General features: G+C 39.8%; 1 protein-coding gene across 2 annotated transcripts in view; it reads right to left on the bottom strand.

The window, feature by feature from the left end:
• AFF3 (ALF transcription elongation factor 3) overlaps nucleotides 1-17,228 on the bottom strand; it is a 555,281-nt gene that overhangs the window by 201,654 nt on the left and 336,399 nt on the right. For both annotated transcript variants that reach the window (XM_081484340.1, XM_081484341.1), the window contains exon 7: nucleotides 5,407-5,487. In XM_081484340.1, coding sequence (XP_081340466.1) covers nucleotides 5,407-5,487 — 81 coding nt within the window. The remainder of the gene's footprint in view (nucleotides 1-5,406; nucleotides 5,488-17,228) is intronic.

The following is a 17,228-nucleotide window of genomic DNA, read 5'->3' as shown; positions in this document are numbered from 1 at the left end:
TAACTGAGCATATTAGTGGCTGAGAAAACCATTTGAGGGAGCATTATAATAAATACCATATTTCATCAAAGGTAGCAAGCCCATGCGTTACTACTGAAGACAATTGCTGCCAATTAATTGTAAAATGCCATCAATGTAAAATAGATTATGATACTAGGATCTTAAAATGTGAAAAAAAATATGCACCTTAGACCAATAAAATACAGTTGCTCTTAAGCTATGCTGCTGATGGAAGGGAGTCCTTATCCTGTGAAGACACTACTGGAAAGTGGTTTTTTGTCTCTATTCCTGCCCTGAAAATAGGTTTCTCTGTACCATTTTTCTAGATTTCATATTATACTCATTTTTTTTTCTGACTTACTTTACTCTGTATGATGATCTCTAAGTCCATCCACATCTCTACTAATGATTCAATTTCATTCTTTTATGGCTAAATAAATATTCCATTGTATATATGTACCACATCTTCTTTATCCGTCCGTCTTTGGTTAGCCATTAAGGCCGTTCCTGTGTCCCGGCTATTGTAAACAGTGCTGCAATGAACAGCGGGGTACACGTGTCACTTTGAATTGTGGTTTTCAGAATACACGCTCAGTAGCGGGAATAACAGCAGAAACTAACACAACATTGTGAGGCAATTATACTCCAATTTTTTTTTAAATGGCTTTTTGGAACCATCTGAAGACTGCAGTACTCATACGTCCTCTTGCTTGTCTGTCAATCCATCATAGGAATTATAAAAGACAAGAAATGGAAATACAGCTTCTTTGCTTTTCAGACCCCCACATAAAGCTAATTCCTATAGGAAAAAGAGCAATTGCTGTGGTTTGGTTTTCCTTCTTCCCCACCAATCACTTTCATTTCTATGAAGCTCAGAACAACTGAAATAATGCAAATTAAAATCAATTTAAATGTTTACTTTGAGGTAATGAAGTAAAAGTGAAGTTTTAGCCCAAACATTTTGTGGTCATTTCTAAAGCATGCCAGGAACCCAAAGAGAGATATAGATCATAAACTTTTCAACTTCAAAGTGCTTTCCTTCATGCTTGCTGGCTTTCATTCTCCTTGTACTGTATAGAGAGAAAGGCAATAGGACTCTCATTTCTCTAATCATGCTAGAACTCTTCTGCCTAATGCTTTAGAGACTGATCAGCAAGAACAGCTTCAAACTAGATCCGATCCCATCAGGTTCGGCATTCACTGCCTCATGAAATGTTCTCAAAATGCCATTAGATTTGCACAGATGCCTTCTGGGGATGAAAAAAGTTCTACAATTTTAGTTTCCTATTTGTGTTTCAAAACTGATGAGACTGCTCTGGAAATCAAGGGAAAAGGACAAAACAGATTCTTTTTTTTTTTTCTTGGTTGAAATACCTGCTAATGGCATGCATTCTTTACCAAATTCAATTACTTTTGAGATTTGAAGAATAAGGCAGACACGTCTGGTAGTGTTTGTCTAGGGAACTGTGACTCGAAATTAAATCTTCAGAGAATAGAAAAAACATCCAAGTTCAGTATCAATTGACATTATTATATGTTATGTCCTTCAATACCCGGACAAATTGGGGAAATTCTCGGAAGTATGTAGCTAATTAATTTAGCGCTACTGGTAACTCAGAAAGCACATTTAAATCGACTTTCCTTTGAGGTCAAATTGCTCCTTTAATCTCAATAAGGGCTTAATTTCATTATTTATTAGTCATTTTGGAGATTTTGCCTTGCAAGTTCCATAAACAACTCTAGCTCCTACACACTAGCGATTGTGATAATCCCAAACATTAATAATCTAATTAATGAACTGCAAGCCTCCAGCTGTCAGAATACTAATTAGTGGAGATACAGGTTAAAAGAGAATTAGTGAGGTCTTTGCAGTAGGCAGGACAAGGGCTCCTCCAAAGACGTCTGCATCTTAATTCCCAGGCTCTGTGAGTATGCTACTTCTTTTGGCAAAAGGGACTTTGCAGAAGTGATTAACTATTTTGAGACGGGAGATCATCCTGGACTATCCAGGAGGGCCCAGCATCATCACAAAGGGAAGGGAGGTGGCAGGAGACTCAGGGAAGATGTGACAAGGAGGTTAGAGGTCAGAATGACAAGAGCCATGAGCTAAGTAACAGGGGCAGCCTCTTGGAGCTGAGAAAGACAAGACAGCAAATTCTCCCTTAAAACATTCAGAAGAAACAAAACTCTGCCAACACCTGGATTTTAGCTCTGTGAAACTGATTTCAGACTTCTGACTTCCAGTGTTGTAAGATAATAAATTTGCGTTGTCTTAAGTCACTAAGTTTATGGTGATTTGTTATAGTAGAAATGACACTAATGCAGTCTTATTTCAATGGCACAAGATAAATCACCAATACTTATTGTGAAATGTTTGAAAGAAAGGCATTATTAAAATCATGCAATGTTCCTACACTTTACTTATTTATTTAAATTTGGGGGCTGTGCTGGGTCTTTATCGCTGTGCGTGGGCTTTCTCAAGTTGCAGCAATAGGGGCTCCTTCTCCAGTTGCAGTGAGCAGGCTTACTGCCATGGCTTCTCTTGTTGCAGAGCATGGACTCTAGGGTGTGCGGGCTTCTGTAGTTGTAGTACATGGGCAAGGTAGATTTGGCCTATGGGCTTAGTTGTTCTGTAGCATGTGGAATCTTCCCCGACCTGGGACGTGTGTCCCCTGCATTGGCAGGTGGATTCTTAATCACTGGACCACCAGGGAAGTCCAATGTTCCTACATTTTGTAAAGCCACCTATTCTTTCTTGAGAAAAACCAAAAGATTTAGAGCTGAAATAGCTCCCCACAAATTCTATAGTAATCCTAGAGAAGACAGGATTTTTTTTCCTATTTAAACTTCAAGTTCTGTGCCCTCTATGATGCGATGATGGGGAGAAACATTTAGATTCTAGACATATTTTGAAGGTAGGGTAGATATGACTTAATGATGGGTTGGATGCATGTCATGAGGGAAAGAGAAGAATCACGGATGGTGTTGAAGAGCGTCACCCAGAAGCTCGTGTCTGCTCACAACCTGTGAATTTGACCTTATGTGGATATAGAGTCTCTGTACATAAAGTCAAATTCAGATGGTTGCTGAGGGTGGGCCCTAAATCTAGTGACTGTCATCCTTGGAAGAGGAGGGAGACTGCGGAGATGGCCCCATAAGTGTAGAGGCCGACATCAGAGTGATGTACCTACAAGCCAAGGGATGTGACCTGCTGTCAACAGTCACCGGAAGCTGGAAGAGGCAAGGAAGGCTTCTTCCCTCAAGCCTTCAGAGGGAGCATGAACCTGTTGACACTTTGACTTCAGACTTCTAGCCTCCAGAATTGTAAGAAAAATAAGTTTTTTCTATTTTAAGCCACCTGGTATGTGTACTTCATTATTGCTGTTGTTGTTCAGTCGCTAAGTCGTGTTCTACTCTCTGTGACCCCATGGACTGTAGCATGCCAGGCTCGTCTGTCCTTCACTATCTCCCGGAGTTTGCTCAAACTCATGTCTATTGACTCGGTGATGCCATTCAACCATCCCATCCTCTGTCGTCCCCTTCTCCTCCCACCTTCAATCTTTTGAAGCATCAGGGTCTTTTTCAATGAGTCAGTTCTTTGCATCAGGTGGCCAAAGTATTGGAGTTTCAGCTTCAGCATCAGTCCTTCTAATGAATACTCAGGGTTGATTTCCTTTAGGATTTACTGCTTTGATCTCCTTGCAGTCCAAGGGACTCTCAAGAGTCTTCTCCAGCACCACAATTTGAAAGCATCAATTCTTTAGCACTCAGCCTTCTTTATGGTCCAACTCCCACATCTGTATATGACTACTGGAAAAACCATAGCTTTTATAGGTACCTTAGAAAAGAAATAGAGATGGCTCCAAGACTTTGGCCTGTGCCAACTGCAAAAATGAAGAAACCACTTATTGCAAAACACAGGATAAGAAGTTAGTGGGAAGATTAAAGGCTCAGTTTTTGATACGTCAAGCTTGAGATGTTTGTTAGATCCCCAAGTGGGGATGTTGAGTAAGTAAACAGAAACACAAGTATGGAGCTTGGGGAATGGAGAAAGAGCTAGAGATGGAGAAAGAGCTAGAGATACAGATTTAGATGTTAACCAGCTGAGCATACAGGGCATTTAAAACAAGAGACCAAGACAAGAGCGCCAGGAGAGTGAACCAGGAGAGAGGAGGGAAGTTGAAGGACTAAAGGTGAGTACAAAGAGTGACAATCAGAGACTTTGGATCAAGACTGGACTGGAAACTTGACAGAAAATACACCCCAGCAACACAAGAGGCACATCTTAAAAAGCAGAAGATGTGAGACACAATAAACCGTGATGAATTAAGAAACCACAAGTCATTGTGAAGGCATAATGCTAAAAAATAGTTACAAAAATGATTGCTTGAAATCCTGTCCACTTACTGCTACTGTTAAGATAAATAAAAAAAATCTCTATATACTCACTTGGAAAGACTTCTAATATATCTTATTAAGAGAAATAAAAATCAACTTTTAGGACAGAGTTTACCATTGTGATAATTATAATGAACAATATTTCGATAAGTTACTTTAGAAAGTTGTGATTTAACATTTAGCAATACATTTGTGCATAGTGTGTATCTGGAAAAAATCAATTCTTAGAAAAAGTACTTTTAGTACTATACCATTTAGGACTTAAAAAAAAAAAATTGCATATGCACAAATGTGTATATAATGCATAAGAAAAAGAACTGAAATGGTATACACCAAACTCTTGATGGTAATCTCTGGGTAGGGAAATAAAATCTGGACAAGAATGTGATAAACTTTCATATTTTGCTTCTTCTATTTGTATAATTACATCTTTATAATGAGGATATAATTACATGTTGGTTGTATGATTAAAAAAATCAAAACTTATTACACTCATGTATAATTGAAATACATTTTGTGACAGATATTTTGTGTCTGCTAGGTCTCAGAAAATCTTTTTTATTAAGTCCTAGAAAATATTTTCAGCTTTATAAAGATAACTAAGAAATTATATACTTCATGTTCTTAATGCTAAGACACTGATTTTAAGATACATCATTAATTTAATAACAGCTTTTCAGAAAGAAAAACAAGGCATACAATCATACTGAATGCATAAAATGATTATAAGGTGCATTTCAACTTCACAAATGTTTCTAGATAAAATAATAATTACAATATTCATCATGTTTTACAGGAAGTAGGAAAGTAGAGGTAAGTATAATAGGACTGTAAGCTTGATATTATCCCCTGGATGAATAGACCTACACTTGCAAATTGTTGAAAATCAGATCCATGTGCCCCTGCCAGGAATATTTACACAGGGAAAGACAACAAGGGAAAACCCACTGTCCACTAGAAATCTTGTGTGTGTAAAGTATACTCATCCTGAGTGATGCAGGATCTCACCTTATTTGGAAATGGAAATTTGCTTGGTTCCACTTTGCCAGGTGGTTGAATAGCAGCAAGCGGTGGAGGCCAGGTCATTTCCTAAAGGGAGGGAGAAAAAAACAACGCTGTCAAACAGAGAGCATTTGAAGTAGCACATAAAACAGTTTCACAAGCTGGTCTTAGTAAGGCATGGAAGGGATAAGGAATGAACAGAGATAAATAATAAACGAAAGGAACTTTTTTAAAAAAGATCTGAAACCCACTTTTATGATTTCTTTTCCTCATCTACCAATTCCTGGTTCCATGGCTATCTCCATCAGTGCTTTCTACCTTAGAAAGATCTACTAGGCTATCCTATTTTCATTTCATTTAAGCTCCTAAGTAAAGGGATGACCCAGTGGTAAAAGTTCTATGGAAAATACCGTACAAAGCAGGCTGCTTCCAACAAAGTTCACAGAGTGTTTCTGAAGGAATGCACAAAATATAGGGATCATTATTTAGAGGATCTATTTATTTTATTAGGAGCAGTATAAGTTTCCAGTAAGTCCCAAACATCATTTTGGTCTTCATAGAAATGTTATTCATGGAGAAGTGAAAAAACAAGTAAAGAATACAACTTTAGCTCAACATGTAATAATACTTCATCTGCTTTTTGACATACACTCTCACTAAACCGTGTGTGAGAGAGAGAGTGCAACGTGTCAGGGGGACCGTGTTTGTTTCATTCATATCTGGTATTTTTCTCCAGTTCCATCTCCTGGAAAGTATTTGCATCCACTAAATGATTGTGGAATTAAATTGAATACATTTCTGATTACCAAGAAACTGACTTGGAATTTATGAATCAGTTCTGAACCCTATTTCTTGATTCCTTCCACTTCCAAACCTAAGTGACAAGCTCTGAGGCAAGAGGTGATTTATTTTGAGAAATAAATTCAACATTCAGAAAACTAAGATCATGGCATCCAGTCCCATCACTCCACGGCAAATAGATGGGGAAACAATGGAAATAGTGAGAGACTTTATTTATTTGGGCTCCAAAATCACTGCAGATGGTGACTGCAGCCATGAAATTAAAAGACACTTGCCGATTGGAAGTAAAGCTATGACCAACCTAGACAGCATAGTAAAAAGCAGAGACATTACTTTACCAACAAAGGTCCATCTAGTCAAGGCTATGGTTTTTCTAGTGGTCATGTATGGATATGAGAGTTGGACCATAAAGAAACCTGAGTGCTGAAGAATTGATGCTTTTGAACTGTGGTGTTGGAGAAGACTCTTGAGAGTCCCTTGGACTGCAAGGAGATCCAACCAATCCATCCTAAAGGAAATTAACCCTGAATAGTCATTGGAAGGACTGATGCTGAAGCTGAAACTCCAATACTGTGGCCACCTGATGGGAAGAACTGACTCATTGAAAAAGACCCTGATGCTTCAAAAGATTGAAGGTGGGAGGAGAAGGGGACGACAGAGGATGAGATGGTTGGATGGCATCACCGACTCGATGGACATGAGTTTGAGTAAACTCTGGGAGTTGGTGATGGACAGGGAGGCCTGGTGTGCTGCAGTCCATGGGGTCGCAAAGAGTCAGACAAGACTGAGAGACTGAACTGAATTGATTTTGAGAAAAGCAAGAAATTCTCTGTTTAGGTGAAGACATTTTCTGGAAGTCCCACCCTGGAAGGACTTACTGACTCTATGTCACCTCTCACCCACCGTGACACATGTGCCATGGCGGGGGACCAAACTCAGGCACTCAAGGTGTCCCTTCTCTATCCTGCTGTTACCAAAGTTTCTCTAATGAAAAGCAAAGGAAGATCCAATGTCCCCTTAATGACCTTCTCCCCTCTGCTCCCCAAGCACCTGCCTGTTCTATCATGTATCAAACTGTGTTATCTCTTTTAAAGAGGTTGCAAAGCAACACTGCTGAGTTTGTGTCCAGGGACAGAGTCAGTTCAGTGCATTTCTTAATTAGTATTCTTGCAACATAGCCTTGCAACCTCTCTACCTTTCCACTTACCTGAACTACCATTCTAATCACACCTTCATTATTTTTAACCTGATAGATGTTAATGCTTTCTGATGGTTCTCTTTCTACTGTTATTATTAATCCTTCCCACACATCTCTGCTGAATTAACTTTCCTAAAGTGCAGATGCAAAGGAAAAGCTCCCCTGGCTCCACAATCTTCATATACCATCATGTACATAGCCATAAGGGCTTCCCAAGTGGCACCTTTGATAAAGAACCCACCTGCCAATGCAGGAGACACAAGTGACTCAGGTTCAATCCCTGGATTGGGAGGATCCCCTGGAGGAGGAAATGGCACCCCATTCCATTATTCTGACCTAGAGAATCCCATGGACAGAGGAACCTCGTGGGCTACAGTCCATGGGGTTGCACAGTTGAACACAACTGAGAGACTGAACACATACACACAGTAATAAAGGTGCTGATGATGCCACTGGTTGTGCTTTACCGTTTTCAGAGTACTAGCCCCATTCAAGTTTACACTCAACCCTTAACGTGATTATTATCATCTCCATGTTACAGGTGAGGAAGTCAAAGTTCAAAAAGATTAATTGCTTTGCCCAAGTTCAAAAATGCCACTGCTGAAGTGTGCACATCTATCTCCTTAGTACATATCCAGTATTTGTTTTTCACTCTACTGCATTTACAAAGACATCATCCTAGTGTTCAAACCTTCTACAAGAAGATTCCGATTTTCAGCCTTGAGCCTTTTTGTTAAACCTTGCACACTACAGATAGGATGAACTACTGTCTCTGCTTTTACTTACAGCATTCTCTTCATGTGTGAATGCCCTACCACCACATACTTTTTGGATTTCTAGCCATTCACGAAGGCTCATCTTAAACATCACCTCTGTCTTGAGGCCTTTGCTGATTCCCCTTCTAGTTCAATATAAGAGAGCGCCCTTCTCATCCTCATTCAAGGCACTTTTCTCCTCTCTCTTTTGCATAGTAACTGTTACATTCCTTTTTGTGTTGCAGTTTTGTGAGTAAACACCTCAATCCGCATTCAACCATTTTTCCCTCTTCTGATACCTTTCTCCCAATGTAGAATAAAAATCATGCTTAGGAAACCTAATGTCTTTTAAGAACAGTCCTCCAAATAAGGACTGAACATTTCTTTCAATAGGGATACTGTCTACTCATCTTTGTGTGGACTAAATAAAGCACCTTGCTCAAAATTACCTTGTTGAATTGAAATGAGCACCTATATGTCAATGCAAAATTGTTTGCTAACATTAATTATAGCTAAATATTTCTATGTGATTTTTCCATCTAACGAGCACCACTAAATTTACAAAGGAATAGTAAAGATAGTAAGTCTGTCCGACTCTTTTCCACCCCATGGACTGTAGCCTGCCAGGCTCCTCCGTCCATGGGATTCTCCAGGCAAGAATACTAGAGTGGGTTGCCATTCCCTTCTCCAGGGGATCTTTCCAACCCAGGGATTGAACGCAGGTCTCCTGCATTGCAGGCAGATTCTTTACCATCTGAGCCAAAACAGAAGTACAAAACAGTTGACTAGAATTTCCCAAAACATTTAAATATACTTGTTTTTAATTAATGTGCAATGACTTTCTAAGACTGATTCATTATAATAAAATTCTCCATTAGGGTTTCATGTGAAAATTAAGGGCAAACAGACTATTTTTATTTCCTCTTCTGTCACTTACTAGCTCAGTGAGCTTAGGTAAGTCACATCTTCAGCCAGTTGTAGTGATTTCAAACCCTCAGTTTTGGAAGCAACCAGATCTCAGCTTGTGGTATCTTTGAAACAGAGGGAATAGAGATGCTAACTATCTCATGGCTTAATCATGAGGATTAAATTTTATAGATATAATATGTGTATATATATATATCCCTAACTCTATATGTGTGTATGTATATACACATATATGACCCTGGTTCCGTAAGGTTTAATCATTCAAAAAAAAGCAGATCTGATGATGATTAGTACCAAGCTGAGTTCCAGAATTCTCTCTAAAATGAGAGGTAGAATTTCTCTCTGTTTTAGATGTCGGAAATTTGAGATGACAGAATATCTGGGAAAGCGTTTTTATAAAAGAATGAAGTATTGTGCAAATGTAATCCATAATTAAGTTAGCAATGATTAATAGAAACTACATAGTGCTAAAACAGAAAGTTATTTAAAGAGATTATTATGATTCCTATGTATGATTTGTAGTTTATACTGGAGAAAACCTCCTTAAGCTTTCTCATCAGAATAGATCTCTGACATAGTAATAGCAGCCAATGAGGAAAGATGTGACTTTAAAAAAGTGTTTCATTGGCACCTTATTTCCAGGAGCGATTTAAAATGTAAGCAAAGGTAAATTTTTTCATAACTGCTAAACCTTTACTTAGTTTGCCTCAGATTATTTTCTCTACCAAGTAAAGGATGCTATGTCATGTTGCCAGACCATGGATCCCACACCACTGCATCCAATAGTCCTCGCCCCTGCCTTGCTCCAGACCTCCTAACCACAACCATCCCCTCATCACTGCTTTGCTCTTCTTCCCATCCTCACCCCCACTCAGCTGTTCTTTACCCACTTCCTGGACCACAGATAAGACAAGAAGAGAAATATAAAGTTTGAAGCCAATTACTCCAAACTCGAGGTAGGTACTTTCTGATAAACTTTTCTGCTATGGCTTGCATCTGTCTACGTTCTTTCCTTTCTGATTTTCTTGTCACTTAGGAATGACATCACACCCTGTTCCCCAGCAGCTGGGAGGTCCTCAGTTAAGAGCCTATGTTTCTTAGCCAACTGATGGGATTAAGAATCTAAAAAAATGATACAAATGAATTTATTTACAAAACAGAAGTAGACTCACAGACATAGAAAGCAAACTTATGGTTACCGAAGGGGAAAGGTGAGGGGGAGGGATAAATTAGGAGTCTGAGATTAGCAGATATTCACTATTATAAATAAAATAGATTAACAGTAGAAAACTACTGTATAGCACAGGGAGCTATATTCATTGTCTTGTCATAATCTATCATGGAAAAGAGTCTGAAAAAAATATTGTATATGTGTGTATATATAACTGAATCACTTTGTGGTACACCTGAAACACGGCATTGTAAACCAAATATATGTCAAAAAAGTTTTTTTGAAGGCAATCTGCTTTACTTTTTTTGTTTTATTTTTTAATGTTTACAACGTTGTCTTCGTTTCCGCCATACAACAATGCAAATCAGCCAAAATTATACATATATCCCCTGCCTCTTGTAACTTCCTTCCCCACCTCTCCCCTATCCCACCCTTCTAGGTCATCCCGGACTACCAGACTGGACTCCATGTGTCATACAGTGACTTCTCGTCAGCTATTTATTCATATTTTACACATGATAGTGTATATATGTTGGTGCTACTTTCTCCATTCGTCCTGTTCTCTTCTTCCCCTACAGCGTCCACAAGTCCCTTCTCTATGTCTGTGTCTCCATTCTTTCCTTGCAGATGGGTTTGTTGACACCATTTTTCTAGATTCCATAGATATGCATTAATATCCCAATGTTCACTGCAGCACTGTTTACAATAGCCAGGATGTGGAAGCAACCTGAATGTTCATCAACAGATGAATGGATAAAGAAGATATGGTATATATACACAGTGGAATATTACTCAGCCATAAAAAGAACGAATTTGAGTCAGTTCTAGTGAGGTGGATGAACCTAGAGCCTGTTATATAAGAAGTAAGTTGGAAACAGAAAAGCAAAAGAAATTTTAAGTATATTAAAAAAAAAAATCAATGTATCTGTGTTAACACAGCCTCACCAGTCCCATCTCCCAAGGAAAGATGTCTAGTTATATAAGGGATATATATCAGAGTATCTTCTTATTTCCTAGACAGACTTTAAATGCCAAGTCTCTATATAGCAAATATACTCAATTCTGTCCAAAATGAATGAACAGATAAGGTTAAGTAACAGGAGTATAGAAGGTTGTCTTTCATGAACTGTCCAGCCTTTTCTCTCTCCTCCATATACCAATCTTCAGAAACCAGGGGTTACATAGGCCAGTTTCCATGTTCCTGCCTATTAGACAGCATGGGTCCCAAGACTCTGCAGCGTCAAGGTGAGAAGACACTCATACACTCATTTTGCACCCCAGCCCCCCCACCGCCATGTAGCTTCCACTTGTGCTTGTATCACCTGTATCAGCCCATCTCAGGACAAATGGTGGAAGACTTAAAGTGTCCATTCAATAAGTATCACAGCTCTTTATTATCAAAAGAGAGAAGAAACAAAAATTTGCATTTTACGCTGAGGTCTAATAATCTTAGAGTTCAAAACATGCAGTTAGGAAGATCTGCAAAGTGTATTGAGCTTGCAAAAAGATGAAACTAGAAAAAATTTAAACTGTATCTTATTCTTACTAGATGCATTGAACAGAGAAACAACTTCCCTGGTCTCTGTCTCTGGTTACTGCTTCCCTGTGCAATCTACCTTGGTCACAGCCACAGAAGTGTTTTATCTGAAACTGACTGTGCCACACGGCTTCTAGTGACCTTGCTCCACACACTCAGGATGCCCTGTCACAGGATGCTATCAAGGCACACTGCAGTGTTATCTCTGTTACCTTCCTACATTGTCCCCCTCTAAGGCTGATGGACTTACTTCCTGTCCTGTCTGAGGTTTTCTTGTCCTGAGTTCTTTCGATTTTCATTTCATGTTATTCCAACCTCACTTACTTCTTCATTCTTTCTCACCCCCACCTCTTTGAATCAGGTCACTGACCAGGGCTGCCCAGCCTCCTCTCTCTCACGCATGATTTGTGTCACTTCTTTATGGTTTACAGGCTACTTGGGGCTGTGAGTTTTCCTTTTATGGGTTATCACTATCAGATTGTAAACTTTTTATTCCCTACCAGATGATAACCTCTTGGAGGGAAGGGATCATGTCTGGTAACTCCTTCAATGCCTACACAATGGGTAAAATAATAGGAATCCATTTAACCTCTCTGAGATTCTTTTTCGCCTGTAAAATAACAACAATAAATTATACTTGTCCTACCAAACACATACGACTGCTGCCAGGATGGCTATTCAATCGCTAAGTCATGTCTGACTCTTTGTGACCCCAAGGACTGCAGCATGACAGGCTTCCCCATCCTTTACCATCTCCTGGAGTTTGCTCAAATTCATGTCTATTGAGTTGTCGATGCCATCCAACCATCTCATCCTCTGTCGTCCCATTCTCCTCCTGCCCTCAATCTTTCCCAGCATCAGGGTCTTTTTCAATGAGTCAGCTCTTCGCATCAGGTCGCCAAAGTATGGGAGCTTCAGGTTTAGCATCAGTCCTTCCAATGACGATTCAGGGTTGATTTCCTTTAGGATTGACTGGTTTGATCTCCTTGCTATTCAGGGGACTCTCAAAAGTCTTCTCCAGCACCATAGTTCAAAAGCATCAATTCTTTGGCGCTCAGGTTTCTTTATGGTCCAATTCTCACATCCATACATGGATGAGAGAGATTAAATTACATTAAATTAAATTACTACTTTCTCTCTCTCAGCAATGTCTCCACATTTGCTCCCAACGGAGGGTTCACCTCCACAGGCCTGGCCAATGACCACAGTGAACTCCAGAATGCTTTGTGCTTAGCAACTGACTCTTTACAAAATAAAACACTGGGTTAATCCTGTCAAATGCAAAACACCAGAGTCGATTTTTATCTGTGGCAGGGGCTGCTGCAGATCAGAGCATGATTTTATTTTCAGTTTCCATATCAGAATCATCATTCAGAATTGCAGTTCTTTCACACATATTATTCATGTTATTACACTCTTATCAGTTAAGTGCCGCCAACAATGGAATCTGGTAATTTTGATTACACTTGCATATGCTTTTAATGCTGGAAGCCAACAGGAGCACTGTATCTGGTGAAAGGGAGACATTACAGCTGGCCTGTACGTCGGAGACAGAGCACTAGACCTGGAGTTAGATAAAGTGGGAAAACCATGCTCCTTCCTGGACAGGACTAGAAAGAACTTTCTAGTTGACAACCCATCCCTGGACTATAAACACAAACTCCGGGTCAGACTTGAAGCCTAGGCAGCCTTGAGCTTAGAACAAGGAGGTCACTGTCAAAATCACTAATTTGGGCTTCTCTGGTGGCTCAGACAGTAAAGAATCTGCTTGCAATTCAGGAGACCGAGGTTCAATCCCTGGGTTGGGAAGAACCCCTCGAGAAGGGAATGGCTACCCACTGCAGTATTCCTGCCTAACTGAAGAATTTCATGGAGAGAGGAGCCTGGCGGGCTACAGTCCGTGGGATTGCAAAGAGTCAGACATGACTGAGTGACTAGCACAACAACAACTCGACAAATCTACAAAAAAGTCAAAAAATCTTCATTCTGTTATTGCAGTAGAGGGACCTATAGTTTGAAAAATAATAGGAAGTACAGTGCGTTCATAACAATTGATGGAAAGCTTTTGGAAAAGCAGTAGATGCTGAAAAATAAAAATACTTTTCTTATTAAGATTTTTTACACCTATTTTTCTTTTTTAAAAAATGTATTTTATTGACGTACAGTTGATTTACAATGCTAATTTCTGCTGTACAGCAAAGTGATTCAGTTATATATACACATATATATGCATTCTTTTTCATATTCTTTTCCATTATGGTTTATCACAGGATATTGGATTTAGTTTCCTGTGCTATACAGTAGGACCTTGTTGTTTATCTATTATATATATGTATATATTTTACATATTTATGTATAGTAGTTTGCATTTGCTAATCCCAAACTCCCAATCTACCCCTCCCCTACCCTTCTTTCCCCTTGGCAACCACAAGTCTGTACTATAGATCTGTGAGTCTGTAAAAACCTATTTTTCTTAGTACAACTCAGGCTGCTAAAATTAAAAATATGCAAATAACCAATGGAAATCTGTAAAAATAGGGTTACCAAAATCATAATGAAATCTTGTTCCTTTAAACTGAAAACCCAGGCATATGTCCAATATAAACTAAACCTGGCCTGAGAAGGGGATTCCCAGTTGCTGTATGTGTATTATCTGGTCTCACACAGCCTCCCCCACCAGGGGGTGGGTGGGAGACTCTCTGGAGCACTGACTGATCTAATTCACTGCAATGCCAGAGCTTCTAAACTTGTCCCTGTCCTCTGTTCTCAATGAAGTTAATCACCAGTGGATACAACAGAGGTTACACCATGTAGGTAAAGATTAATGGAATCAATTTGAGAAGCAGCTTTTAATTCAGGTTTCACAGACTGGAGAACACATGCATGAGAGGACAATATAATCCCACGGGCTTTCGGCAGGAAGGCAGGCATTGGGCACTGACAACAAAAGGAAACTTTCCCAACTGGAAATTCCAAGGGTGCCTTAAGACCTGAGCCACACATTCTCTCCTATAAATCGACCATATGGCTTCCAGTTCTCACAAAGCTAAGCCCACGTGGTGTATGGACTTTCCTTATTGCCTTCACCCTGTAAAGAGTGTTATTCATTGTAAGGAAATCAGTCCCGCTTGCTGGAGACCTGGACTCCTCTCCTCTCTGACTTCAGCTGTCCTTGAAAACTCTGAACTCACTGTGCAAAGGATAAGAGCCTTGACTGAAGTTGATATAACTGTCACTCTTGAAAAACTTATCTCATGCTGGAAAGTGAAAGTGTTAGTCACTCAGTCGTGTCCAACTCTTTGCAACCCCATCAGCTGTAGCCTGCCAGGCTCTTCCATCCATGGAATTCCCCAGGCAAGAATACTGAAGTGGTTGCCATTCCCTTCTCCAGGGGCTCTTCCTAATCCAGGGATTGAACCTGGGTCTTCTGCATTGCAGGCAGATTCTTTACCATCTGAACCACCAGGTATATAACTACCATTCTTGAAAAAATTATCTCATGCTATCCCCGCATTTTGGACTTTTCTGAAGGTTTCTTGTTCTAGATGCAGTCGTTTTCTTGTTTTATTTCGGAACAGGAAGATGGACATGATCTGTCTTATTCTCCTATCCTTTTGTGTTAAGTGCATTCCCCATTCACTCTGTGTATCACTTGGGGCCTTCCAGAACAATAAAAACCAGATACTTCTAAGGTTCATTTTAAATGAAGTCTATTCATTTAAGATGAATATATTTCAAGTTTACTGTCATTCCTATTCTTTGAATTGGGGATAGCTTCTAGGACCCAAGAGTGTGTTAAAATGTTACAAGTAGTGAAAAATCTACATCAGGTTCTCAGAATGTGAAGGAGATGGTTTGGTGTTCAGTGCACACCTGCAGGAACTTCATGGTTCTTGTTAAACCTAGGTGACAGTTTCACCCCTGAATTCCTGCTGGCAACACACAAGTAGGTACCTGCTAGCTTCCTGCATTCTTACAAACCCTGTGCTCCCAATGAGAAGCACTCACAGGTCTAATCATAAATTTAAAAGATGCTTTCAAAAAGATACTGAAGCATTTGAGGAGCATTAAGAGGATTTCCCACATTTGGAATCTTGGGCTGGTATTTTCCTGTATCCTTTCTGAGAATAATTCATATTAAATCTAGGTTTACGAGAAGGGAGCCAAATTTCTGACCAGCTCATGAGAAAGGCCATGTTGTTAATGATGCCACTGTCACCCTACTTCTGATCTACATTATACCTCTTAGTGGAGATGTAGACACTCAGAAATTAGCCTTGGGAAAGACATATAAATTATAATTTATCTCTGATATAATTGTGGTTTGTAGTAATGAATCTGCTCTTTCATAGTGGCTCAGTGGTAAAGAATCCACCTGCAGTGAATGTAACGTGGGTTGGATTCCTGGGTCAGGAAGATCCCCTGCAGAAGGAAATGGCAACACGCTCCAGTATTCTTGCCTGAAAAATTCCATAGACGGAGGAGTCTGGCGGGCTACAGCCCATAGGGTCACAGAAGAGTCGGACGTGACTGAGCTACTAAACAACAACAAGGGGAAAGACGAGGAGGGCAGCGGAGGTTAGAAGGAAGGAGGGTCAGAATTACATTCTTGGCCATGTTTTCCACTTCACGTGTTCTGAACCACTTTCCACAGACAGATAATCTGGAAATGTGCTTTTGATGAAGCCCATGTCTCAGTTATAGAGAAGCAGAGTGGTGGAACAGAACAGGCTCCAAGTTGGCATTTAATATTTGCCAAACTTGCCTAATACTTGCCCTGCCATGGACCAGCAGGACGACATTGGGCAACTTTCCTGTTTTGATTATTGGTGTCCTCATCCACAAATTGGTGTTAATAACCTTTTCTTGCAGGATTACTGAAAGGATTAGCAATAGACACGCAAAGTACCTATTGTAGGATCTGGCCTGAAGTTGGTGCTCCCTGGAAGGTAATCATTGCTGTGTCACTAACTTTGCGATGTGTGTTCCAGCTTTTGGCGTAGACTTTGTGAAGGGATGGGATGAATATAGGAGAAGATATTTATGAGTTTGTTTTCTTTTTTTAAATCTATCTCACTTTGTTAATTACTTAATATAACTGGTTAATTATTCATAGTCAAATAGAAGGCATAATGAACGTGTGCTTATTAAACAATAATTTGCTTTGCTGCTACAGCACCACGCACACGGGGTTTAGGGGGGGTGTGCTATGTCAGTAACTGGTGTTTTCCCTAAATGGGACAATTACGAGTAACCAGGATGCATTCTGTTTTCAATAGTTGGTTTTGGGTTCCAAAGAGTTCAGATGCTTTGCCTTTGTGCCTACAGATTCCTCCCAGGACAGCAGTGAGGGCTGTCCGGCTGGCATGCTGGTCTGAGAGCTCATCTCAGATGAGTCCACAGGATGCAGTGGGGAAAGGGGATGTAAAGAACGAAAGC

This window comes from Giraffa tippelskirchi, chromosome 4 (assembly GCF_054371585.1).
Source record: "Giraffa tippelskirchi isolate mGirTip1 chromosome 4, T2T-mGirTip1v1.2.pri, whole genome shotgun sequence".
Taxonomy (NCBI): Eukaryota; Metazoa; Chordata; class Mammalia; order Artiodactyla; family Giraffidae; genus Giraffa; species Giraffa tippelskirchi.
The sequence above is the reverse complement of the archived record's forward strand: the minus strand, read 5'-3'. Positions and strand labels throughout refer to the sequence as shown.